General features: G+C 49.8%; 1 protein-coding gene across 1 annotated transcript; it reads right to left on the bottom strand.

Moving 5' to 3' along the window:
* Positions 1-1436: 1436 nt before the first annotated feature.
* On the bottom strand, positions 1437-22309 carry IGFBP5 (insulin like growth factor binding protein 5). The gene is made up of 4 exons (XM_014889758.2): positions 20977-22309; positions 3523-3749; positions 3249-3368; positions 1437-2861 (listed from the first exon to the last, which is right to left on the bottom strand). Exons 1-4 carry the CDS (start codon positions 21305-21307, stop codon positions 2730-2732), a joined length of 810 nt encoding a protein of 269 aa, XP_014745244.1. The 5' UTR covers positions 21308-22309; the 3' UTR covers positions 1437-2729.
* Positions 22310-27322: the final 5013 nt, after the last annotated feature.

Raw genomic sequence — 27322 nt, 5'->3', positions numbered from 1 at the left:
GTGCCTGTGGTGGCCTCATTGTAACACCACAGTGGGGCCCTGTGAGCTAACCTTCACCCTGCAAAAGCATCCTCCCCAAAAGGCAAGGTCCATGGGAATCTGCTGCCCTCTGCCTGCTCCCATCCCACCCCAGGGGCACATCTCCTTTCTCTGCAGCCAAAGGCTTTCAAGTTTTGGGAAATTAAACAATGAAACAAACAAACAAATAAAAAGGCAAGAAAAAGGAAAAGAGAAGGAAGGAAGGGTCCTGGGAAAGGTGGTACTGGCCTATGACAATCAGGAGGTTTTGCACAGGGATCAGCAAGCAGACAGTGTCAACAATGGTGTCCAGTGGCCCTTGGGGTTAGCTCCTCCTCCTGATGTCTTCACCCCATTCTTCACTCCTCTTGCACTCCAGAATTGACCCACCACTCTGGTTAAACCAACCCTGCTCCATCAGCCCTGCAGAGCCTGGAGGGGTCCTTCTCTCAGCCCCCACCATGCTCCCCTCCACCAACACCTAGTTATCCCGCTCCAACAGGCTTTTTTGGGGGCAGATCTGCATTTGGTGGCACACTTCCTTCTTTTCAGCATGGGAAGGTGCTTTCTCCCCAGGCTGAAATGTGTTCTGCTGGGTGTCCGTGGAAGTCCATAGGCAAAACGTGCCCCACTGTCACTTGGAGGGAAATAACTGCAGGTGTCCAGTCCTGCCCTCCATCAGGGTAACATCCTGGTGGGGGGCCCACGAGGTGCTTAGGGGAATAATGTCATCTCATGGGAGGCTATGAGGGCTCCCAACCTGTGATGGCAAGAAGCCTTCACCAGAACCCCTTAGTGCGGAATCCCCTTTGTCCCATCCCCACTGGTGGGGCCCCAGTGGTGCTGTGGACCTCCATTTTTCTCTGCCCAGGTCCAGGAAGCTCAAAGGGATTTAGGGGTTCAGGAACCTTCCACCTGAGATCAGCTGTGTCCTTTGGCCAGTGCTGGCTGCCAGCTCCAGCTGTGGCAGTAGGATGTGGTTCCCAGTGGGAGTGTTTCCCCACCACAGCACACAGACCCCACAGCTCCCTTTCCTTTCATTCCTTCTGTTCGCTGCAGGGTTTCCCCCCAGCACCAACCTTGTGGAGATCCTCGTCATGGATAAGCAAGAGGCAAGAGTCCCAAAATCAAATGCAAACGTTAAAAACAGCAAATGAGTCAGGAAGGCAGCCGAGGGCTGTCCCAGCATGCCCAAGGCAGTGGGTCTCCATGGTGCAGTGGCTGCTGTCACTCAACAAGGAGCTGGGTCCCAAGTTAAAGGCAAGGGCCCATCACAGGATCTTACTGCAGGGAAGATGGGAATCAGCTGTGGCAACATGAGCAGTATCCTCAATGCAAAAGGATGGAGATTGGCATTTTCCTACCCATGGGGAAAGCTATAAACCAGCCTTAACAAAAAACCACGATGAAACAAAGTGGACGTTTGGGGTGTTTTTTTCCCTGGAGCAAACCACATTTTTGGCTGTGAAAAAAAAAAAATCAAAAATCTCCATAGTTGGTCATCTTTGTGGTGGTGAAGAGTTTTGGCCCTGATTCCCCTGTCCCCATGTAGGGATACTTCAGTCTGAACAGTGATGCAGTCCTCCGTGTTGATGAGGCTCTGATTCCACAGGCAGCGATGCTCCTCCTGTGCTTAATCCAGCAGGTTATTATTTGTTTTTGGGAGGGGCAGTATATCCCCCAGTTGCATATTACATTGAAAACGCCAGATTTTCAAGGTGAAGTGTTGCAAGGAGGGAAAGCCACATCAATGCACACACACATGCACACAGGTGACACTTTCACACCTGGATGGACAAAGGTCAGAGTCCTGATTGTCCCAGAAAATTTCTGACCTTCCAATCAAGATGAACTGGACAGGAAAGGCTGTATTTCCTTTTGTGATGATTTTTTTTTTTAAGTCCACAGATACTTTCTGAGGGTATTTGTGTTGTTGCAGGATCTGTGTTTCCCTCCCCAGCTTATCTCCAGACACAAAGCAAACAGTCCTGGTCTCCTCCCTTGTTGAAATCTGCCTGGAGTGGGGGCAGTCATTTGAGATGGAAATCAACTCAAGTGAGTCCCAGCAACATGGGGAGGACAGTCTGGAGGACTGCAAGGGGAACGCCGGTGGCCACAAGGTTTTCTCTCAAGACCCTTCAGAAATCAACTAGCTAACATGAAAAAAATATAAAAATAAAAATTAACCTGCCCAAAACCCGTACTGGAAAATCACCAACTTGGAGAGCTTCCTACATCGGGGTGACCTCTGCTTGTGGCAGAGGGGTGCAGGCAGCGTTGGGGAGAGGTGCAGGACTGCAGAGCGGCCATGGCTGGTTTGTCTCTGGCTCTATCCTTTCCTTGCTGAGTCCTTGTTGTCAAAAGGCTGTTGTAGATTCCGAGTCCTCAGTTTCTTCAGGGTTTATTTTCTCTCTTCTCTGTTTTTCCTTTTCTCTTCTTTCTTTTCTCTTCTTCTCTTTTTTCATTTTCTTTTTTCTTTTCTCTTTTTTCTTTCTTTTCTCTCTTTACTTTTCCTTTCCTTACTTCTCTCCTTTCTTTCTTTCTCTTTCTGTTTTTTTCATTTTCCTTCCTTTCTCTTTTTTCTTTTCCTTTCTTTTTTCGTCTTACATGAGATGAAAGGAATCGGAGTCCCGGGGCGTGGGGAGGTGCGGAGGGGAGGGTGGAAGGGAGTCTGGGTAGATAGTGATGGGGCAGAGGGAGGGGATGCGGCTTCACTCCACATTGCTGCTGTCGAACGCGTGGCACTGCAGGTCTCCGCTCAGGAAGTCAGTCCCTGGCAGCTTCATGCCATACTTGTCCACACACCAGCACAACCCACGCTTCCGGCCCCGGGAGGGCTTGCACTGGGGAGACACCCAAGGGCAGAGATCAGGAGCTGGCCACCAGATACTGTGTGGCTCCCTCCCTGGCGATCAGGCCTCGCCCCTTTCACACCATCAATGCAATCCCCATGGTAGCATCTGACTCCTGCTCTCTGCTTTCAGCACATCCCTGTCCCTGCTGCTACCCTAGCCCAGGGTTCTCTGACGTTTCCCCCTCCCTCCCAGTTCCTTCAGGATGCTTGCTTCAGACCAGATGGCACTTGGAGCCATCAGCAAGGCCACCCACCACCAAATGTATCTGGAGATGCTTGCAGCAACACCCCAACTAACCCAGCAAAGGAAAAACCTCCATCCTTCCCACCCAGGGCACCAGCAGAGAAAAGCCTTCCTGGGTGGGGAACATCTTACCTGCTTCCTCTTGTAGAAGCCCTTGCGGTCACAGTTGGGGAGGTGGACAGCACGGGGAACCATCCGCTGGCTGCTCTTCAGCTCCTGCAGGGACGCCTCCATGTGCCTGCGGCACGGACCCTGCACGCAGAGAGATCAAATGTGAGAAGGGGAGCACCTCACAGAACCTTCCAGCTGCAAAAGCCCCCAGGTCCCCCCAGCTGGTACCCATCTCCCAGGGGTAAAAGCCCTCCCACCGTCACCTTCGCATGGGAGGGAAGGTGAAGGCACCCACCAGCTCAAACTCCTGCCGGAGCTCGGGGATGACGACACGAGGGTGAGCTGTGTTCTCAGCCATGCCCACAAACTTGGCCAGGGTCAGCTTCTTCCGGCGGTCCTTCTTCAGGGCCTCAGCCTTGAGCTCAGAGAGGCGCCCATGCTTGGGCCGGTAGGCTTTGGGTGGGTAGGTCTCCTCTGTCATCTCCGATGTGGTGGGCTCCTCATGCTCCCGGGACTCCCGTTCTGCAAGGGAAGTGGTGATGAGTGGGGCTTGCTTTTGCACAGAGCGCCTCCTGCCCTGCCCCACAGGAGATCTTTGCACCAGGCAGGATGAAAACAAATAACCAAAGGAATCCCTTTTCCAGCTGCTGCCTACAGCCCTGGCTTTATCCCACTGTGCGGGACTTCACAAGGTTTTTGTGTGACCTCTGAGCTTGGGACAGGAAGGTGTCTAGAGGGCATGGAGGAGTCAAAGGTCTAGGATGCATTTCCACATACAAGGGCCATCATTGTTTTTGTGGAAAAAGAACAGTGTAAGGGTCATCCTACCTCCAGGAAGGGCTGGGTGACCCATAAATGAGGCAGAAAAGCCCCTGTTTATCCATGCTGAGAGGATTAAGTGACAAATTCATACTTCACCCTGCCTTGAGAAGGCAAGAGCACAAGCCAGGAATGCTTGAAGATGAGACAATTCCAAAGCCAAGGTCAATCACACAGCACAGCCACCATGTGGCAGACACTTCAGCAGTGATACCAAAGATGTGGCTGACAAGTGCTGCGATCTCCAGGATCCTCAGCTTGCAGCCCCACTCATGGGATCAAACTCTCATCTGCTGGCACACACTAAGCAGCCAGCAAAGCCAAGGGTAACACTGCCAAGCAATGCTGCCTGACTGCCACTGATGGGACTGACAACAAAGGGAACTATGTTTAGGTTCTGGTCCATGGCACCCATATTCCTGTAGACCCCCCTGCATAACCTCTGCTGGCAGGATGAAGTCAGGAGCCCTGAGCAGTTATATATAGGAGCAAGCTGGTGACAGTCTAAACTTAGATGACTTGTGACATTTAGGACAACCACCAGAGTGAAAAAGGGTTATTTCTCGAATAAATCTGAATACAGTTTAAAGCTCCTGAGGTTCCCACTCTCCTGACCCCTGTGTCCCCAGCCGTGTGGCACTGATGAAAAGTTCGTGCTGGGACCAGCAAGTGACCCTGAGGAAACTCACTGCAGCAGAAGGAAAGCATCAGAGTAGCTGAAATCTATCCCTGAACAGCATCTCTTGCAATTTCTATGCCAGTGAACCCAGTTCATCCCCTCCTACAGGAGGGAAAAAGGCTCAGGATTAAAATGAAAGCAGATATACGCCCCCAACAAGGCAAACAGGATTCTTTCTGCAGACTGACTACTAGCCCAGATGCAGCACCAGGAGGGAGAAAGGTGAAGAGGATGCCACTGCAGGCCAGGGATGCCTGAGGATGCCCAGCGGGGGGGACAGACGAGATGCTAAGTGGCAGATGGCAGCGCCAGACTGTCACACACACCTCAGCTGGGGGGTTTGGAGGTGACCAAGCGGACAGGCTGGTCACTGGGTGCCCAGGCCAACCACAGCTACAAGTCTCCTATTTCTCCTTGCCAAGGTGACCTTGCACTCTCCCAGCAAAAAATTGAAAGTTTCTCATGGCCACTTATTTATTAAAGTGTCCCTTTGTTTTTTCTGTTTCCGTAAGAACAGCACTGGATCAGCATCCCCAGCTCGACACTCTCCTAACTGCGAAGAGCAACATAAACAACCCACTGTCCCATCCCCAGGACTCATGTGGCTCCCCAGGACAGGATAATTTTGCCATTTTTTCCAGTGATACTCATATGCTTGGGGTTTTATTCCTTGCTGCAGGACTTAACTTCCTGCACAGTTCAGGGCTCTTCTACTTTAAAAGGATGACAGACAGGGAAAAGAGAAGAAATTGAGTAAACTGGGAATTACTTCCCAGAAAATGAAACAGTACACGGTGCAGCTGAAATGCATCCTTTGCCTCAAAAGATATTCTGGCAACTAAAGGTCTAAAAGAACAACAGAGGCATCTGCAGTGACTAAGCCCTTCTTATGGCACTGAAACACGCTGTGTTCTGTCCCAGGAATCCCCTCTGGCACCCACGTCCAGGGCTGGAGAAGGTGCTGCCAGAGTATGGGATGCCCTGGGCTGCCCTACAGTAATAAGGGGAGGGAAGTTTCACATTGGTGCTGGCAACCCCCAGTAACACAGGAGGGGCACAGCTCGTTACATCCGCAATAACAAATAAGTGAGGCACAGCTTCTTGGGGCAATCCTAACAAATAAAAACAAATAACAAATAAAGGATACAAGGCAGTGAGGATTCAGTCAGAAAAAGAGTACAGGGTGTCCAGTCCCCAGGACTCACCATGCAATGGGTGTTTGCAGCAGCTCAGACTGCTCGCATGGTCAGCAGCTTTACCCTCTTGAAATCACCTTATCCCTCCTCTCCCTGCAAGCTGCCAGCAAGCCAGAGTGAGCTGGGGACTACTGTGGAGCCCTTTCAGCAAGTATAGATGGGAGCCACAGGAGCCCTGTGCTCTTGCAGATAACTGATGTACACTATAAGCTGCCCAGATCCCAAACTGAGTCCAGTGCTTTCTGCAGGGCTGAAAAAGCACCTGGAACTGACCCCCTTCACTCTCCCTGGCATGCATGTGTTCCCCCTCAAGTGGGAACACACGCTTGGGATGTCATAGAACAACAGACAGAAGTGATGGGATTCCTTCATCTGTGACTCCTCTGTGGTGTCTAGTTTGGGTCTTTATATCCCAGTGATAACTCCATGGATGCCTTGAAGGGATCCCTTTCCTCCATCCTCTTATGTTTTTTATAGCCTAATATCCTTCAACAACAAGGTTGATACAACCCCTTCTTCTAACAAGCCAATTTTGACAAACTGAAGGGGAGAGGTCTCTGACAGAAACTCCTGACAAGCTCTGGGCAGTGGTAAGGGGCCTTCCCAGTGCCAAGAGGAGAGGGAAAGGCAGAGCTGGGGAATGCAGCCCCTCCCTTCTCTTCCTGGCTGGCCCATCCACCTCAACCTGCAGCTGCCCACTGCTGCCAGACCAGACACCCACATCAGCACCTCCAGAGCTCCGGCACCCACCTGCCCATTGTCATCCACCAGCTCATTCACTAACCTCTGTCTGCTCCCAGGCTGGCTCATGGCAGGCAGCATTTGGCACTGCTGTGCCTCCATGCCTGAGGAGATGCTGGCAGGAGCAATGCCCAGTTTCTCCAAATGAGCCCTACTTATGTCGAAGACTCAGGAAGGAGTTCAGGCTGGAGTTCTTCCTCCCTCACTGTCAGTCTCTAGCCCGCCACACAGCCCCTTCCCACTCACTCCCGTCTGCCTGCCAGCCTGGTGGCCACCTGCAGAGGCAGAGCTGCCTCTCTGGGGGCACAAGGCATGGGCAAAGCACACTGCATCCCTGTAGGGCATGGGCAGGAAGGCCCTGCTCATGGTGTCCCCAGATGAGAGACAGTGGGAAGCAGGAGATGGGTGGCTTCCATTCCTTCTCCCCACACCTCAGGAGGGGAGGATCACCTCCCAGTAGAGGTCCCAAGCTTACCGGCACAGAAAAATGACACAAAAGAATGACATTGCTAGCCTAGCTGAGGATGCCTGACTAGCTTGGAGGTGGCACATGGGTTGTAGCCACTTCAAAGGGATGTTAACCCTACAGCCAAGGCAGGAGACTGAACTCAACTCAGAGCCACTCCATGGCTTCATGTCTAGTCTGATCCACTGTTGCCCAGAGAAAGAAGTGAAAGAAGAGAAAGAAGGAAAGACTCTTGACTCAGGCCAGGCCAAAAGGACTGTGCTGTTGATGTCTTAATCCATGAGCCCTGGGAGGCAGAAAATACCCACAGCAGAGCATGGGCTGTCCTATTCCCTGGGCTGAGGGACAGTGTCTTCTCCCCACTCCATACTAGCCAGAGGAAGCTCCCTAACAGGAACCATTTCCAGCTGTTCCTGCAGAAGGGAAGGGGAGTAGCAAAATACCAGCCACTGTTTCTGGGAAGCCACAAATTGCTCCTGTCTGGCTGCCTGCTGTCCTTAAGAGATATCACCCAGAGCAGACGACACATCATCCTGCCCTGCATCAAAACCCAGCCTGGTGCTCCTGGGCTTCGGATGCTCTGGACCAATGTGAGGTCCCAGTAGGGGAGCAGAGTGTGTGGAACACTGCATCCCTGCCTGCTGACATTACAGAGTGGAGCACGAAACTTTTTCCAAGTGTCTGGGAGGCTCGAATTTTTTGTAACACATTTTCATTGGTTTCTGGCAGAAAGAATCTATTGACTGCTGCTCCTAATGAACTGTGCTCGTTACAGCCACAGCCCACTGCTAGAGGACTTGCTGTCCTGTCCAACACCACCCCCAAAAGCCACATGCACCTAAGAAGTACATGTACAACCACAGCACAACCCTGCTAAACAGCCCTCTTGATTATTATCATGATCATTATTATTTACAGCATAGGCACTCACATAATACACCACTTAAACAGCAAGGTGTCAGAGAAAGACTTAATGGGGATCTCAGTTAAACCTCTAGCACAGGAACAATACAAATGTCACTCATGGAGATTTTGAGAATTTGCACAGTCCTTCCTCTGCCCCAAACTCAGCCATCTCTCTTCAGAGGTGCTCATTGCATATGGGGATTATACAGGAATTCCGTTCTTAGGTATCTGGCTGGTAAAAACCCTGAGTATTTTCCCCAGCTGCCTTTCCCATTTGTTACCACTCCAGAGGAGGGGACATACTGGATCTACACCAAAACTTCCTGGTACAGGCAGGCAAATTCCTCCCTGACCTGCACTTGCACCTGTGGCCATGACGGGAAAATAAAAATTCCTCCTTACTGGTCAGCACACAGAGACAGCCACTGTTTGCATTCTCAAGATGCAGGCAGGGAAGGGATGCAAAGAGAGGAGAGTCATCTCATCTCGCACCCTTTGGCAGCTGGAGAGTACAACTGAGCAAAAGCATTCCTGAGCTCCCCAGAGGCCACCAGACTCAGCCCAGGAGCTTTCACCCGCCTAATGAAGAACAGCTTGCTTTCATTCCCATCCCAGGCACAGTCCAGTGTGGTGGTGACCAGCCCCCAGCCCTGCTGGGGTGGTCAGTGGAGCGGGCCAGGCGCTGTGCCTGGGCTGGGGTCACTGCTGAGACCCCCGCCCTGGTGAGGTCAGGCAGTGAGCTCAGGCAGCCGCCCAGCCCCAGGCCATCTGGCACCAGGGCTGCGGATGGAGGCTCCAGCCAGTCCTTCCACTAGCCCAGGGTGTTGTCTGCCGGAGAGCCAGCTGCAATGTGCCTTGGACTTTGAACGAACTTTTGTGCTTTGGTGGGGTCTTGGCATGAGGCCGGTGCAGTCTGTCTGGTAGGGACTGGCAAGGGAGAATGCTGGTAATGCTTGCAGGTGATGAGAGGCTCAGAGGAGACACCACACACCAAGAAGGACAGAATAACAGCAGCCCTGCTGGGACTGCCACCCCACCTCCCACAGCAACGTGCAACAGACACTTAAAACAAATCTGTGTCACGTAACACCCGAATGCTAACACTGAGGTGTTCTGGATGGCCAAACTCCATGTGTAAGTCATTGCAGAGATGCTGCACCCTCCAAATTATGACCAGCCCCATCATTTGGCTTGGGTGAGGATTTTAGGGTGGAGCAAAAGTCCAGTCTCGTCTCTTGTGACTCCAATGATCACACTTAGGCCTCCAAAGGTCTGAAGTTAACAAAGGTAACTTCCACCACCTCTTCAGGCTCGGGCCCCTTGCAGTCTGTGATGTAGTTCCCATGGGCCAAGCTGTTTTTCAGAGACAGGAGCAGTAGTAAGAAAACATAGGACCTATTTCCTTCCCTGGGAATTAGGAACTTCAACAGCTGCCAAAGGCAGCAAAACACTTTTGTGATTTGCAGAGTGTGGAAGGAAGTCTTTAGCAGTCAAAGCACTGTGAAATGCACCCAGAAACACCTACTCTGCCCCACCACACCCAGTCACCTACCAAAGACGGATGATCAGAATCCAATCAGTCCATGGCTCAAAAGCCACACAAGCTTTTGGAATAGGGGCTCCAGGGTACTCCAGTATCTTATACCCCTGTGACAACATGGTGGAAGTTGATGAGACCTCACTCCTTTGTTCCACTGAGACACCTTTTAAAGGAGGGATATGGATCAGTAAGGCCGAGCTCAGAGAAGAGACAGAAAAGCATCCAGAGAGTTGGCTTGGAAGGCTGGGACTTTTCTCCATTTTATTAAGCCAAGAGCTAAGAAGGATGCTTGGGCACAGCTCAAGAATACCTGATGAACCTCAGAGAACAGGCACTGATGGCAGAGAGATGTGCTATTCTGTGGCCTTTTGTTTTTTTAAGTTATTGTTTGGGCTTTGCTGAACTAGCCTGGAAGACCAGCCCGTTCTCAGGTGATTAATGTCTCCTCAGCAGAAACCTGCGGATGCAGATTCTGCTGTATCAGCCAGGGCTCACCTGCAGAGCGTGAATATCAGGTGCTTGGCCTGCCCCCAGGTTCGCACAAGACTCATGGGAAAGGGAGATCAACATCCTGATGACCTCGGTGTCCTCATACAGAGCTGGATGGGGGAGAAATGCAGCTCACCATGTGGGAAAGGAGCTCCCAAGGGAACCAGCTCAGGTTTTGGCCTGCTCTGGAAGTGCAGGACCTATCTGTAGGAGTGGATCTCTGGGTCAGCATGACTTCACAGTGCCAGCAAATGCCATGGAGGTGGGAGAGGTACCACTACGGGAACTGGAAGCTTAAGGAAGTATCTGTGTTGCTATGTGCCAGATGGTACTTCCCTGAGCTGCCCTTCCTTACTGCAGTCACAAAATAAAACTGTGAGAGCAACTCTGTAGAGCAAGGAGAAAAGCAGGTTTGGATATGGAGAGCTTCATGATGGAAGTTCCTTCCCTACACATTGCTAGCTGTTAGTTCAGCAGTCTCCAAGCTGTGTCTCCAAGCTCCTGTGCTGTGCTGGAAGAGCCAAGCTTGGGTGCCAGCTGATGGGCTAGGCTGGTGCTGCCTTGAGATGTAAAAATAAAGACTGTGGCTGAACAGAAGGTGTTGTCTTTGTCTCTTTCCAAGGACTTCTGAAATTTGTTTACTATCAGTTCCCCATCAGGTGTGGGAGTCTGCAATGCACATAAAAGACACACCAAGACCAGGTGAGGGTCTGAGTAAACAGGCAGCATAGCCAGAGACTCTGGGTTCTCATGACAATGATTTCTGTCCAAGAGAGAAACCAAAATGTCTAACCAATAAAAGAATTGGGAAACTTTCCAGAGTTTCACTCTCCGGTAAGATGATGAACAAACGTCCAGACATTTCAATTAAATGATGCTGATGTGCACAATCTTGCAAAATTGCAGTCACTCTGTTGCTAGATAGCAGCTTATATCATCCTGACATTTCCTGAACAAAGTCATCTTCCAGAGAACTGAACTGGCAAGTGGAGGGGAAGGAAGTACTGCAGGACTAGATTTATATCAAGAAGCTCCTGTTGCTGATGCACTGATGATAGGAAGATAAAACATATTTCCTTCACATCATCTGGAGACTGCAGATGTTCCACATTCCATATGCTGAAACTGCAGAAGAAGCTAAGAGCTGAATTATGACCCACAGAAATCTAAATAAATCATCTTTCAATATCAGAGTGACCAAGATTTCCTGGAAAGGATCAAGTAATTCAGCCTTTCTTAGTCTCGTATGTTTTCCAGTAAATCCACCCTAGTGGCAGATTTCACTGATTGCAATAAAGGAGGCAAAACCCATACCAAGCTGCCAAGAAACTAAGAGCAGAAGAAATTAAAAAAGGAAAACTCAGAAAAGACTGTATGACAGTCTCTGCCTAGCTGACACTAAAGGTGAGGAAAATCTGGATTAGCTTCTGAAAGGCATCACCAAATTGTTTAGCAGCAGTTTCTCCATGGGGCTTATTTGTGACAAAAAGATGAGAACACACATGCTTTAAGGTTTTCTGAATGAAAACAAAAGGTTGTTTGATCATCTGGCCACTAGAGATGACTTGGAAAAAATCTTCCTGTGCCCGCAGAAATGAAGGAGGTGTGATGGGTTGGAACCCTAAAAGTGTCCATCAACTGTCTGACTATCATTATTGCATGAAAAAGAAGCAGGCAGGGGCACTTTTTGGATGCAGGTAGCTCAACATCAGCAGTGGAGGAAGTGTAACTAGGGAGAAGGATTTTTTTAAATGGGGCTTGTCTTTAAAACTCAGATGAAGTGTGGTATCAATATACATGAGACATCAAGAAACCTGGACTTAAGAGCAGGTGCTACCAGGATGCTGATGCTGTTTTGGTTTCTGAAACCCAAGTATTACAAATCATAGTAGAGTCAGGTGCTAAGAAGGCCTTAGAAGCTGACCCATAACCAAAGGAGTGCTGCTGGTAGCTATTAAGAGCTGGGATGTCAGTGTGGAAATTGTAGCTTTTTACCTTAGGAATGAAATTAAAAGAAAAATCGTATATTGCAGGAGAGGATCCTGAGAAAAGGATGTCCTACCAAAAATGCAGACACTAGAGGTTATGCAGACACTAAGCTCTCTGGCCTGTCTACGGATGAAGGTGGCTTTTGCCTTTTGCACAGGGTTTTAAATCTGATTTTGTTTCATGTTGAGCAGAAGTTTTAATAACTACTCTACTAGAACTGAATCCGGGAAACATTCCTGCCAGAAGCTGGTGGTCTCCATCCCAAGACCTGTTCCCACAGATGATTATTGAGAGTCTCTGTTGGCCTCAAGAGAAGTTAGGAAATGCAAGAGCCAAGAAAGCCAAACGCCTTGCTCACCCCAAAGAGAGAGGAAAAGGCCCATCAAGGTGAAGTGTGGAAATGCACCTGTGCCAGGTGTTGGACAAGAACTGTTACAACACCAAAAGTATTTCAGGCTTCCAGCTGTGATTGCAAACTCCAGTCTAGCCTGGATTAACTTCCAGGCCTTCAGCCTCACTTTCACAGTTTTGCTTTAAACCAGATGTAAAAGCTGTGTGAGATCATCCATTGCTCATCTCTGTGTCAGCATTAGATGACACATCATCACATGTACTGTCCATGCTGACTATTACCACCTCTGAGCAAAGAAATTTCCAACCTCTGCCCTCAGGACTCTGTTCTTAATGGCTCCTTCTCTCAGAAAGCCTTTGCCTGCATGGCCTGGATGTTATTTAATCTCTCAGTCCACCTAAGTAGGATCACAAAAAAGTGATCACATTCACACTCAGACAATATCAATAAGGAGAAATTTGCCCCAGCTTGATCCTAATGGATGACTCTTGCCTCTCAGCCATTTCCCACCCTGTACCACTGCATACATTAGCAATTTCTTTTGGCCCAAAACAATGCAAAGAGGCTTTTGAATGTTAAAACATTCCCATGGATCTCTTCATGGACAAAAGGGCACAGACCTCTATTTTGGGGTCTGAAATTCCATGAAAGACAACTGATCACCCCTTGCCACAGGTCTGGAGCCTTTCTGGAATGATAAAATCCTTGTTGCACTTTGTTGTTTCTCCTGCAACTTTAGGCCACTACTGCTTTTGCAAAACCAAATAACTGGCCACTGAAATGGTTATGAAATGATGCAGTAAAATTTCACCCACATCTACCATTTTATCAGGAAAGAAGGATGCACAAGTAAAAGCAATGACTGTATGTCACTTTGTACTTAGATAAAATATCTGAAGACATATATGTAGCTGTGGCAGCAGCATAACTGACAGCTGGACAGGTATAACTCATGCAATTCTTCCCTAGAAACTCTTCTTCTTTTCCAGCATCTCCTTTAAATTAGGAAGTGAAAGCCAGGTTCCATAGTTTTTACTGGCTTATTTAATTACAGATTTTCATCATTAGTCTAACACATAACATCTGATTTCTTAAGCATGAATAATAAATGGCTCTGTTGATTTAATTGTCCTCTGATGAATCCCATCTGTATTTGGAAAAATAAAATATTTCTACTGTTTTTCTACAAAAAAGAATTATGCATCTTGGCCAACTCTGCCCCCAAAGTTACCTTTAAGAAACATTCCTTCTTCTGTTTAGCTAGGCAATAATTTCCCTAAGTATCTGTCAGGATTACTTTCTTGCCCTTAAATAGCAACCAGACAAGTCATCTCCATCAACATAACAATTATCTCCATCATCAAGCCAGCTGTGTCCATCCAACAAGCAAACAAACCAAACTACAACAACAGCCCCCAAGGCTCAAAACTGCAAAGAGCTCTCCAACTCTACCAGAGCCAACAGCCTTTGCTTTGGCCCCACAGTCCTTCCAGGACTGAGGCAGCTGGTTCCCATTGAGGGGAGAGGTGCCCAAAAGCCTTTGATTCTCTGGCCCTAGAGGAAAGGTGCTCAGCATCCTGCAGGATCAAAGCCTGCCAGGCTAACAGGGAACAGTGTGCCAGTTTGCTGTGGGAGATACTGACCCCCCATTCCCACATTCTGCATGGAAGAGACAGTACCACTGGGGTGGAGTTACAATAAAAAATGATGGGAATATCAAAGGGGTCTGGAGAATAAGGACAATAGTGAGGCAAAGCCTTGTGCACGCACACACAAGAAATGCCCATTGACTTCACAAGAATAAATTTAACATGCCTCCTCAAAGTTTAACCTGTTACCAGAGTCTCTCTCTCACACTTGTCCTGGAATCATTACAGACAGAAGACTTAGACTTCTGAGAAGATTTCTCAGCAAAACGTGCTGAGAAATGGATTCCTTGAGAGCAAATTTGCTCACATCAAATCACCAAGAGTCCCAAATTTCTGCAAACACATTATGCTGGCTCCTGCTGGGATTAACTTCAAGCAGTGGATTGACATGAACACTAAGGGGTCCCCTCAGATCACTAGCATCAAAGAGCCACCTCAACAACAACATCTTGCTGAGAGTTGCCTTGGATACACAGCTGAAGGAACACAGCATCCTGTGGGGGTTGAGTGGTGAGGGGATGGGGGATGTCACCAGATATGACAGGACCCTTCCAGGATGACCGGAGGCATGAATCATGAACTGTGCCCAGTGATCTTAAATGGGCAGCCCTGAGATCCAGGAGTGCTGGCACTACCACTGCCCTACTCCATGTCCTTTCCCTTTGTATCACCCTGGGGAAACCCAGTGTGGAGGCTCATGTTCACTGGACCCAGTGGGCCAAGTCTTAGGGGATTCCAGCATGGGGGGTCAGGCATCCCTCTCCTTCTCACCAGCACAGCCTCCTCATGCTTTTGGCTATTCCTGTCCTCATGATAAACAGATAATATCTACTTTTTTCCAGTAAAAAAAACCTTATAAATGATTAGATGGTTATCAGGCTGGCTGCCAGTGAGTTCACACAAGCCAAAGATGATCTTTGGATCATCTCTGACCTCTGCATGAATCATGCCATTGGGTCCTGTAGCTTCCTCTGCTCAGTGCTGGATGCTGTTTCTCCTGCCCTCAGCTGCTACATTTCAGCAGATGTGCCATCTTTTCCCACTTCAGTTCTTTCATACCTTCCTGAAGGCCAGTTGTTGCTGCCTGGGCATGGAGAAGTTTGCAGGATCCCAGAGACCTCAGTGCCCCTGGCACCATCTCCTTTCACCTACAACACCAGGCACCACTGCCCTGGCAGGTGGACCAGCTGTCCTTTGCAAGTCACAACTTCACACCTTTGCTGTGGAGAATTTGCTTGCTTGACATGGGAAAATCTCAAGAAATCTCTCAGTGTATTATCTTAGTCTAGCCAGAAAACACAAGCCACCTCCAAGCACAGGGGGTGAGTTTGCATCCACACAGCTGGCTGAGAGGAGGATAGATCTTGCATCTATCTCCTTCTCGCCTCGCATTGTTTGATATGCTCACCTGGTGCATCTCATTTCTGAGCCCTCAGTGGGAGGACTGATCTGTACGCCAGTATTTGATCTTCATGGCAAAATACGATGTGCCAGTCATAACCAGAACCCCTGCATCTAAGAGAGGTTTGTGTGTGCTGCCTGGAAACCATTCTGCCTCCAGAGACAAGAATGCTCCGTGTGTGTGCTTGCACACATTAAATGTTTATGCAGGCGTGTGTGGGCGTGTGAACACGGGTACATGTGTGCATACGCTCACACGCGTATCTTCCCTGTGCATATTAATCCTGCTGCTCTGCAGCCCACATCGAGGGGCAGGTGTGCTCCAGCCAAATTCTCCACTAATGTCTGGCCTTGAATTTGCACTACTAAGTGCTTGGTTAAAAAAAAACCAAAACAAAACAAAAAAACAAAACCAAAACCAAGCAAGAAAGAAAAAGGGGGGAGCAGGATTTGCTGTGCCACGAGCGCTTTTATCTGCCCTGTGAGTTAGCACAGCGAAATGAGCTACAACTGTTCTTAGCAGCTCACCCAGCTGGGAGGAGGATGGCAAGCCCCGGAGGGACTGAGGTTCCCGCCAGCCTTCCCAGGCTGCTCCCAGGATTTTCAGTTTGCATGGAGAGTTTTGGGAAGCGCCGCTGCCGTGCGGGTCCCGGGGCGAGCAGAGCTCGCCGCCGTCGTTAGGAGGAGGCAGAGCACCGCGCTCCGTGCGCGGCAGCGCCGGGAGCCGCCTCTCCTCCTCTTCCTCCCCCTCTGCCCTGACACGTGTGACAAACTGAGCGACACAAGACGCTGACGGATGTCTTGAAGCTGGCACAGAAGGTACCCAGTGTTTCCTACCCGCTTTTGTCAAGCCTGAGGGGACACCCCGCAGTCAAGCGAACGCTTCCAGTCGCACATGACTGCTCGTGTCACTGACGTGCCAAAGGCGCGACGATCATCTGGGCTCAGGATGCTGCTGCTGAAGTATGACACAAGGAGGCACAATGGCCTCCTCCAGCATCCCTCAGGTTTGCAGAGGCTCCCGTTTGAGAGCAGCCCCTGCTCTCCGCTGCGGTGGTGCAGGCTCAGGAGGGGCTCCCTGCACTGCCCTGGAGTGAGTCCAGGGCTGTGGAAGCTCGGGGCCAGCTCTATCACTCATGCACGCACGCACGCACAGAGCCGCGTCTTTTCTCCGGTGAACTCTGCTGGCACTCGGCAGGAATTTCATTTGGATCAACTACTTAATATTCTCTCTCCTTCCTTAGAAACCAGGCTGCCGAAAAATCCTTCCAGCCAAGGCCCCTCCTTTCCTGTTTGAACCACCCCATCCCTTCCTCCCCCGTACACACACACACACACACCGCAGAAACCCAGCTCTCTTGCTGGCACCTGATGGATTTCACTCTCTCTCTCTTTTTTTTTAAAATATATTGTTATTGAAACTCCAGATCAAAAGAAAAATGGAAATTTTCCTGTTTTGTGTCTGAGGTTTCGCAGGCCTGTTGATACTAGCTTCCACCTTGACAGCTCGGAGCTGCTTTGCACAATGGACCCGCAGCTCGCACCAGCTCGGGTCCCTCCCGCAGTGACATGTGCACAAACCCGCGCATCCCGAGCGCCCTGCTCCCCTGACCCCTGCCCTAACCCTCACCCTCACCCCGGACCTCGGCTCAGAGCTGCCCACCTGCCTTGCCACATCCCCCCTCGCATCCCCAAATGTAAAGCAGGCGAGTACGGGAAGGGGGAATGGGGTGGGGGGAAATATGTTGGGGAGCAACAAAAGACAGCACCAAACACAAGCTGCAGTAAATCTGGGCTCGGCAGCACTCCTCCTCCTCCACCTTTCAGCTGACGCAGCAAAGATGATTTTCTTAGGGCTAATTCTGCAAACCCTCCCCCCTTTCCCCTCCTGGTTATCGTTGGCTCACGGTTTCATGAGGAAACTTGCCAAGTCTTGCTCGCTTTCTAGAAAGAGAGCAGGAATGAGAGAGAAGGAAATATTTGACAACCTTTGTTTTTCCATGAGCCTTTTTAGGGCAGCAGGCTCCAATCTGTGCCCTCCGCTCCCTGGTGCTCAGCCTGACCTTGCTGTCTCAGCAGGAGGAAGTCTGGCAGGAGCACAGGGGAGAAAAATGGAAAGACGTGGTATATTTCAAAGGAAACCTAAACAAAACAGAGAAAACCCAGAATCCTGCAGCCTGTGCCATAAATGAAGCTCATTCATGTTTTTTTACCAGGAACAGTCAATTGCAGACGTGATGTTTGGCTTTCAGTAAAGGACACTGTCTGACTGTTGTGGGAGGAAGGACTATAGGGACCATCCTGTCAGTACCTACATATCCATCTACTTAAAACAAGTCCTACTAAGGCTCTTTAATCCCACACTTGCTTTCATTTCAGACCTCTGAACACACCAGGACATTCTGCTCATTATCTCTAATATTCCTCAGTACCACTGTGTCCAGCATACATATGAGGAAACTGAGGCACGGTACCTGCGAGCATCTTGTCCCCAGGCAAGACACCTGCTCTACAGGAGAGCTAAGCTTGGCCTCCCAGGCTGTGGCTCTTGCAGCGCTGCTCAGTGCATTCCTACCTTGTCCATAAGGAGGAAAGCATCTGCAATTTTAAACTTGGCCAGCACGAGGGCAGAAATAGATAGAAATTCAGTTTGATCTAGTCCTCACCACTGTCACATAGTTTATTTTGCAGAGTGCTGATTTTTTTCTCAGTGGTTCGCAGCTCAGGGCCAATTTTGGTCATTGATAGATGGGAGGGCCAGGCCAGCTTCCCCAGTGCACAGTCCCTGTGCTGCTGGCCAAACTGGCAGAGGCCAGAAAGTTCAAGTCAAACTTCATTTCTTTTCTTGCCCTGTTGCTTAGAAACATGCCTATGAAAATATACTTTGTTCTCACACGCTACCAGTCGAATGCCAAGTGACTTTTTTTCCCCCTCTCCCATCCTCAGGAATTCCTGATTTATTTTTTATTTCTTTTTTGCAATTGCATAAATCTCAAGAGGAGCCTGCTGGTCTCCTGTGGCTTCTTGCAGCAGCCTTTCCCATCCAGGCTTATCTGCTGTCTGTGAACAAAACCTGTCGAAAAGAGGCCCCTGCGGCACTTGGGGAGTCCAAACTGGAAGTGCAGGTAGTGCCAGGGGCTTGGTTTGCACGACAAACCTGTCACCGCTTTCCTGTCCCTCTCCTTGTTCATTCAACGGGTATTCCCCATCCCAAGAAAATCGAAAGCAGCAGAATTACAAGGGACCTGATTAAAGTTTTCACACAAAGCACCTGCTAAAGTGGGAAGTGCGAGGCAGGTGAAACAGAAGGATATTCATACTGGGAGTCAAGCACCAAAGCCTTTCCAGGTGTCTGTATGGGGCACCTGAAGGTGCACAGGCGCAGGGATGGGCCCTGCTCTCCTGCTGGGTTTCAGCTGCATGGCTTTGCCTTCCTGACCACACTGCCTGCCCCTGGCCACGCACACACACGTGCAGAGTAAATAAACACCAGGATGACGTGCTCCGGCATCCTTCGCCTATCTCTGCTGACAGTGGTTACTGCCCAGCTTCCTGGGCTCCACGGCAGGAACGTGACTCCTGGCCTCACCCTCTGCTCCCTGTGCAGGTCAGCTCCCAGCCCTCATTCCTAACAGCTGCCCTTCAAAAAACCAAGCTCAGCTTTGCTGTTTCTGGCTGATTAAAGGGAGTTTGGACATCTGATGTCATTCGAGGGAGGGGGGAAGTTTTTACACACAGAAATTTGGTTTTGCTCTGAAGGATGGTGCGTAGCAACACAACCACTGCCTGCAAGCAGCAAAGGGGAAAAATAATAAAAGCATCACGATTTATTAGGTGCTAGAAAGGAGAAACGGATTCCCGTTGCATGGGTATAAGCAGACACTTGCCAACAAGTAGAAATGACTGTTTCATGGACCAAAAAAGTGAGGGTTTCTGTTTTTTTTTTTTTTTGCCAAGTGGTCCCCCAGACATACAGACACCCTCCCTACCTCTTCTTCACACCGTGGCAGAAATACAGATGTATTTGGAGGAATATAGGGAATCTGTCCTCACATGAGCTACAGGATTCAGAAATGGGAGTGAAATGAGTGTCAAAATGAAGGAGTGCTTTTTTTCATGCTTTTGTCACGTGCAAGGTGCAAACACTTCAGAAGCTTGGCCTTGCACTGGTGCTGCTGTGCTCGCCTTCATGCTTGCTTTTAACCTGTTCTTGCCCGTTATTAGCCACACCACCATTATTTTTTGCAAACGCATATCTTGTCCCTAATGCACCTGCTCTCTTCATCTCCCTGAGCTAAAGCCCATCACCCAACAAAGATGTCCAGCAGCTGGCAGACAGAAAGAGCGGGCTGTAGTGATTCCAAGGAGGAAGTGTGAGGCAGAGCAACAACCTAGGGGTGTCTGAGGATTTTGGGAACAGGGCTGCTGGTTGAAAGGAGATGCCCTGCTCTCCTCTGTGCTTCAGTCTGCAGAGATCAGCTCGGGCAAGAGCAAGGCAAAGGATATGGCGATAGAAAGTTGTCAGGGAGAGGGTTGAAGACAGGGATGCAGGAAAGATGTAAAGGATGCAACTGGGGAAGGACTGGGGTGCAGCTGTGACTAAAAGGGTGCATCTGGGAAGTGGGGAAAGAAAACCCTTCCACTGGAGATGGGACAATCACGAGGCGATAATGGAAGGAAGGATGGGGGGAGGCTGTGAGATGATGCAACAGGAGGTTTGACCAGAGCACAGATGGAAAGAAGGATGGGAAAAGTGGCAGGGGGCATGGAAGAACAGTTAGGGGGATGGAAAAGTACCCAGAAAGATGGAAAAGCAAGTGTGGGTGTGGGTGGAAGAACTAGAAAGATGTGAAAGTAGCTGGAAAGGTGGAAAAGCAATAGGGGGGTGAAAGAGCAGCCGGAGAAGTGGTGGTGGTAGAGAAGCAGACAGAAAAGCAACTGGGGGCTTGGAAAAGTTGCTCGTGGAGGGGGTGGGGAGGAGAGAGAACGGGGAAGTAGATAGAAAGATGGAACAGCAGCCAGGGTGTGTAATTGCGTGAGAGAAAGAGAAAAGTCAGGCAGAAAGACAGAAAAGTAGCCACAAAGATGGAAAAGCAGCTGGTGGTGGTGCAGGGGAATGGAGGAGCCGGGAAGGCGAAAAAGCACACGGCAGGGGAGGGGGGGGAGGGGGGATGGAAAACCGGGCAGAAAGATGGAAAAGTAGCCGAGAAGGCGGCAAAGCAAGTGGGGGCATGGAACAGCACCTGGGAAGATGGAAAAGCAGCCGGCGGGATGGGAAACCAGCGGCGGGGGGCAGGGAAGAGCAGTCAGTGGGAGGGAGCAGAAAAGCAAGCGGAAAGATGGAAAGGGAGCCGGAAAGACGGAAAAGCAAGCGGAGGGTCATGGAAGAGCACCCGGAACGAGGGAAAACGAACGAGGGATCTGGCGGTGGGGTGGAAAAAGCAGGCGGAAAGATGGAAAAGGAGCCGGCAAGGCGGATAAGCATCCGGGAGAGCTGCGGATGGAGGATCGGGGTCACTCACCGGCCTTGGCTTGCTCGCGGTAGCTCTTCTCGCTGAGGCAGACGGCGGTGCCGTGGAGCAGGGCGTGCAGCGGCTTCTCCTCGCCCTGGCGCGGGAGGCAGCGCAGCCCGCGGGCGCAGCGCTCGGTGTAGACGCCGCAGGGTTGGCCGGCGGGCAGGGCGCAGGTGAGGCAGCAGCCGCAGCCCGGCTCCTTCACCAGCTCGCAGCCCAGCGGCGGCGGCGGGCAGAGCGACAGCGCCTTGGCATCGCAGGGCTCGCACTGCACGAAGGAGCCCAGGCACCGCGACAGCCCCGGGCAGGCGCCCAGCAGCACCAGGAGCCGCAGCAGCATCGCGGCGGGGATGCTGCGGGACGGGGCGCGGGGGGCTGCCGGCAGCGGGCGGCGCTGGCTTTCCGCTTGCCCCTTCGGGGGACAAGGGGAAAAAAAAAAAAAAGAAGAAGAAAAAAAATTAAAAGAAAAAAAAATTAAGAATTAAAAAAAATAAAATTCAAAAAGGAAAGCGCAGCCCCTGCTTTGCAGGCCCCCCACTCTGGGGGTTGTTCTCGGGGTGCGAGACCTTCCTGCTTTTCTTTTGGCGTTGGGAGAGGGTGGACGTCTAGATTTCCTTTTTTTTTTTTTTTTGTCTTTTTCCCCCCCTGTTTCTCCTTTCAGCCTTTTCTCGCCTCCAAAGGGGGAATTCGCACCGCGATCCGCGGGAGCGCAAAAAAGAGGGAGGGAAGGAGGAGGGAAAGGGAGCGAAGCCTGCAGGGGTTGCACAGCCTACAGGTTGCAGGGGGAGGCGTGGGGGAGCAGGGGTGTTTGGGGAGGTGGGACGGCGATTTCACTCACGCTCACACACACACACACACACACACACTATTCCCAAAGGGCTGGGAGGAGGCAGGTTGGGAAGGGAGTAAAGTTCCTTGAAAACCAGTGTCCTGCTAATAATGCATCAAAGCAGTCAAGAGAAGAAAAAAAAAAAAAAAAAAGAAAAAAGAAAACGCAGGAGTAGGAAGAGGGGATGCAAAGCTCCCCTCCCCTCCCTCTTCTTCTGCAGGAGGAAAAGTCTCTCCCGACGCAGCGAGCTGCTGGGAAGCTTGGTATGAAGCAAAGTTGTGTTTCGATCGGCTCTGTTCAACTCTCCCGCTTTCCTCTTCCAAGATTTGCAAAGAAAAAAAAAAGACCAAAAGAGTAAAAAAAAAAAAGTTTTCTGCAAAGTTGGAGTTTTTTGTTGCAAAGTCGGCAGAGGAGCGGTAAAAAATCAGGGGGAAAGGAAAAAAAAGAGGAAAAAAAAAATCCACTTTGTAGATCTCCCAACACTTTTCCCCTGGAGAAGTTTCTAAAGAGACTGAATACTGCAGAACAGGCTGTCTTTTAAATAGACTGCCTCTGGCTGCCTGCCAGCCCCTCGCTGCAATTTGAGATCCCAATGACACCTCAGCTTGACTAGGTGCCAGCAGCGAGGGCCCTATCAGTGCGCGCTCGGGCCGTGGGGGTGGGGAGCGCAGCTCCTGACTTCTGGGCTTCAAACCCCGGGCACTGATCAAGGATAATATTATGAGGAGAGACAAGGGGAGGAGGAGGGGGAAGGAGAAGCCGAGGAGAGGGCGGGGGGGGGTGTGGGGGGAAAGTTCAGATCTTCACGGTTTAAGGGGAATAGAAAAAAAAAAAAAAAAAGCAAAGGGTTGCCTTTGGGTTGCAGGGCAGCAGGGAGACTGGATGGGAGAGGTCAGGGCTCTGAGTCTGGGGAGGGAGCGGGGGATTGAGTTGGCAGGGCGTGATGTGAGGTGTGTGCCCGGTGCTGGTGGGGTGCGCAGCCCGCCTGGTGCCCGGCTAGCGGGCGGGCTGGGAGCTCCAAAGGTGAGCAGCAGGAGATGGCTGGGTGCCTGCCAGAGAGCTCCTGTCGTCTGCCCGGGCCCAGGAAGCAGCCTTTGTGTGTGCAGGGTGCCCAGCCCTCCTCTCCTGTCCCTCTGCCCCCGGGCGAGGTTTAAAACCGCGGTGAGGCTGTGCCGGGGTGCGCCCCTGACACCCCTAAACAGCAAGGGTTAACACGGCCGGACAGTGAGCAGAGGGAGGGCTGGGCTGCTTGTAAGCACTGTGTTAGATTCCTCTTTGGAAAAGTTCGCTGTTGCTTAGGGCATGCCAGAAAAGAAGGGGAATTTTGCCATGTGAACTCCAATTTGCACGTTTTAGCTCATTCTTATGCCTCTTGCCCCGCACAAAATGGGGAGTGAGAAGAAAAAAAAAAAAAAAAAAACCAAAAAAAACCCTAAAGCGCTTTGCAGTGCTCATCCCCTGTCCTGGGCAGCTTGGGGTTTGTTGTCTTTTGTTCCACCGCTGCATTCCTCAGGGTTACAGTTCTCCCGGCCCTGGTCCTTCTCACTTGCCTCCCTTAGTTCTCATTCATCTCTAGGAGCAGGGAAGCTGGAATCGTAGGGGAGGCAATCTCCAAACCTGGGGCGTGCAGCCCCTGCAGCTGTGCTCAGAGGTTACACCTGGAGCAGGGGGTGAGCAGAACCAAAGGTGGGACTCTGCTCACAAGCTCCAGCACGGGGGCATCGACCAGGGCAGTGGGAAATTCAAAGGGATCAGCTAATTCTGAGTGAGTTTTATGTGCGATTCAAGTCAACCCCCCTTCCACATAGGCACACACTCCTCCAAAGCTTCATATTCCCCAGGTTTCTTTTTAGATCAGTGATCTGTGTAGCTGCATTGCATGGATTTTGCCACTAGAATGCACCCTTATCTATGGTAAGAGGACTGATGGTTGCTTAAAAGCATTAACTCCTTCTTCTCCACAGTTTCCAGCTTAAGGCTTTCTTTGCACCTCTCAGGTGTTCCATGTTTTACTGCCTTTCTACCCCGTGTGGACTCAGTAGAAAGATCAAATTCCTCCTGTTCTTACCCCTTGCCCTTTTCAAAAAAGAAAACAACATTTTTAAGCTTCGTTGGGTGTTTTTTTTCTGTTTTTCTTTCTACCAAGAGATTTTCCAGAGATTTTATTTGTTACTACCTGAATCTCTGCTTAGATCGCAGTTAACTGCAAAAAAATAAAAAATAAAAAATAAATTTAAAAAAAAAAAAAAAAGAAAGAAAGAAAAGGGAAAAAAGGCACCTTTAAGGTAACAAAAGCAATCCCCAGGGGTTTTATCTTGAAGTGCTTTAAAATGGTTTCTCCAGTTGACACTTAAGGCTTTTACAGCATATTAATTGCATCCTGACGCTGTTTTTTATGAGAATCTGCCACTGGTCTGAATGGGGTGCTTTGCAGAAAATAGCACCAGGCAGAGAGTGAGCACTGTTCACCTGGAGATCTGGAAGCACTTTGTGAGAGGGCTTAGGGCAGGAGAAAAATGTCTTTCCTCATTCTCTCATCCACCCTGTAAGAAACAGAGTGGCCCGTATTAATAGCTGGTGCAGAGACAGTGAGAGTATCTGAGGGGTGGAGGAGAGGTTTCACTCCCACTCCTACCTGCGAGACACAAAATGGTGAGGCGTGTAGAGAACTGCCTCCATCAAGCCCAGCTGCAAGCCCTGGCATGGGAGGCTTGGGCACGGCTGGATTGCCAGGGGGCAGAGATCCTGCGAGGAATCCCAGGGGAAGCTGCTCTAACTTAGGGCTGTCCGGGAAATTTCTCTTGGGCCAAAACCCAGGTCATGTGAAATTGTCTTGCAGCCACCCTCATTTCACTCCTGTGCTGTGCTGCAAGAGCACTCATCCACAAAACTTGCCTGGAAACTGAGTCGTATCCTCAGCCAGAAAATGACAATATTTCAGCCATGAGAGGTGCCCTCTTGGCAGGTTTCCCTCCATTTTATGAAAGTAGTCTCAGCTATGGGGATCTTAGGGCTCCCACCTGTACTGAACCACTGAGGCCAGCAGCTGGGATGGAGTTGACCCCCTCTCCATGCTCTTCACAAGGTCTGTCTTTATGGCATCTTCTGCTGACACCAAAAAAGCCCCATGACCCTGGCAACATAAGACAGGACAGTGTGCAGTGTATGACTGGCCGTGAGCTGTAGGAGAGCCTGCAGCTAACAAAGATCACATTTCTCCTGGCTTGTGCTCTTCCAGGGGAGATCACAATCATGTTTTATGTTTATAAGACATGCTCTCTTATTTAGAGGGAGTGAACAGAGAGCGTTCAGAGGAAACCAACATTTCTATTAGTGTCTTCTAGTGTATTGCATTGCTATAGGCTCTATGTGTTACATATGGCTGTGCTGCAAAAAGAGAAGTAATTATTTGGAAAGCAGTTACTGTTCTTAACATATCAGATATGCTATACTTCATTATGATGTCTCATAATAATGAAGTCTCAGTAATATGCAAAAGCACTGATTTTCCTGGGTATGATAAAGAGGATGGAACATATACTTTAATCAGTTTGGGCTAATCTGTGTGTTTTGGAAGCACTTACAACATAAAAAAAGTTCAGGCAATCTGGAAAGATTAAGAGCTGAATGACAGATACAAAAGTAAAATACTTTTTTCTTCTGACTCCAAAACCACTGTCCGGTTTTTGTAGATCTGAATCTCATTAGCAAAATAATGCTTATACAGGAGAATGTATAATTTTTTTTTTCATGAGCAAGCATTAAAAAACACTGAATAGTTGTGAAATCAGGTGCCTGAAGCATCGTTCTGAAAAAAAGAAAAAGCTAAGATTTCTACAGTCCTTGGAGGGAAAAACGACAAGCAACAAAAGTAGAACTGAAGGCACACGTCTGAGACAGAAGTGCAGAAAGGAGAGATGAACACCAGCAGGAGGTACAGGTATCGACACTGTTTCACTTTGCATGGAGACTACGTTGAGTGTCAGAAGCAAAATGTGATTTCTTCCCAAGATATTAGTTCTTCCCTTGGGCAGTGCCTTCTTGTTTGCGATGATAACCCCAACAAGTGTTCACAGCTTCGTGCTGGAGCCCTTTTCCAGCAGGATCCCGCAGCCCATCCCCAGCAGTGGATGTAATAGAGCTAGCGAGGGCTAGGTGGCATACTGGATACGTTGGAGAGTCACCTCCAAGGACTTCCTTCCATATCCAGCAAGGGTTAGGCTGAATGAAATTATCTCTTTGCAAGCAGCTTTCTGTGTCATTAAAAAAACAAAGCAACCGATGCTTCCAGTGAAGACAGCATCAATGTTTTGCTTTCTAACATGCCTCATGGGGGTATCAATTTTAAACCGCATGTAGAAATGGAGTCTCTCCCCACCAGATCAGCGCCTGGGTGTTCTGCGGGGCTGTGTTGGCTCTGTTTCACATTATCAGGACTCAGCTGCCAAGATTTCCAGTGGTGACGGGTGACTGGGGTGCCTCCACCTCCCAGTGGCCCACATGGGTCAGCTTGGGGTGCAGAGTGGGGGATTCAGTTAGCGAGGGACAGCAGATCCTGGGCATCAGGAGGTCCTTCCTCAGAGACTTTCACAAGGACTGAAGCATAAAGGCTATAGTGGATGTTTAAATGATAAAGGCAGAAATAGCTCAGGGGACAAATTCCTCTTGCCTGAGCACAGATGAAATTAATTTATTCTGCTAACGGGGAAAAGACAGATGTTTCATCATGAGCAGACAGCAGAGGTTCCCCTTTGCACCCTCCTGGCTGGAGTGGAGGGCAGAGGTCATTGTGTTGCTGGTGGCTCTCAGGGACCTGAGTGTGGGATGAGCAGTTCAGTGCCCCTCCTAGCACCGTGCATGGCTCAGCAACAAGTAGGGCTGTGAGTCTCCTGCCCCACTGGCCATGCATGGCATGGCCATGGGGCCATGTATGTTCCTGCTTCCCTGGAGCATTGGAAAAGTGCAGTCTGGCTCTAGGGAGAGATGCTCGATCACTGAGGATGAGTTGCAAAAGAAGCTTCAATTTCTCTTATCTGTGCAACAGGACTGCTGAGGCTTTTGTGTCTCGGAGGGGACAGGGTGGACTTACAGGGCTGTCTTTCTAAGTGGCTGGAGATCTTGTCAAGGTGCTCTGTGAGCTGGAAATATCCATGTGATTCACTCGCTTTCCACCTCCACCTTCCTCCGCTTCATGCTGCCCACATTGTTTTTTTGTTATTAATTGTTTTAGATTCAGACAATGCCTCTCCTTTGGCCTCAGGCAGACACACTGGCTGAATCACTAAAACACTTTAACACACATCTGCTGAGGCAGCAAAACTCAGTATCTCCTTCTCTCTTTTTCTGCCTCTCCAGTATCACAGTCAAAAGGTGACTGAGACACAAAGTAGATCTGAAATTGGCTGAAAAGGGAAAGTGCTCCCAGCTGAAGTGCAGAAAACACCTGCATCTAATAAAAACAAATGAGAAACATCATCAATAACCAGGAGAAAAAGTAGTGTAAATAAAGAAAGAGTATAAATTCAG

This window comes from Sturnus vulgaris, chromosome 7 (genome assembly GCF_052056855.1).
Source record: "Sturnus vulgaris isolate bStuVul1 chromosome 7, bStuVul1.hap1, whole genome shotgun sequence".
Lineage (NCBI taxonomy): Eukaryota > Metazoa > Chordata > Aves > Passeriformes > Sturnidae > Sturnus > Sturnus vulgaris.
This window is presented reverse-complemented; position numbering and strand designations above follow the sequence as displayed.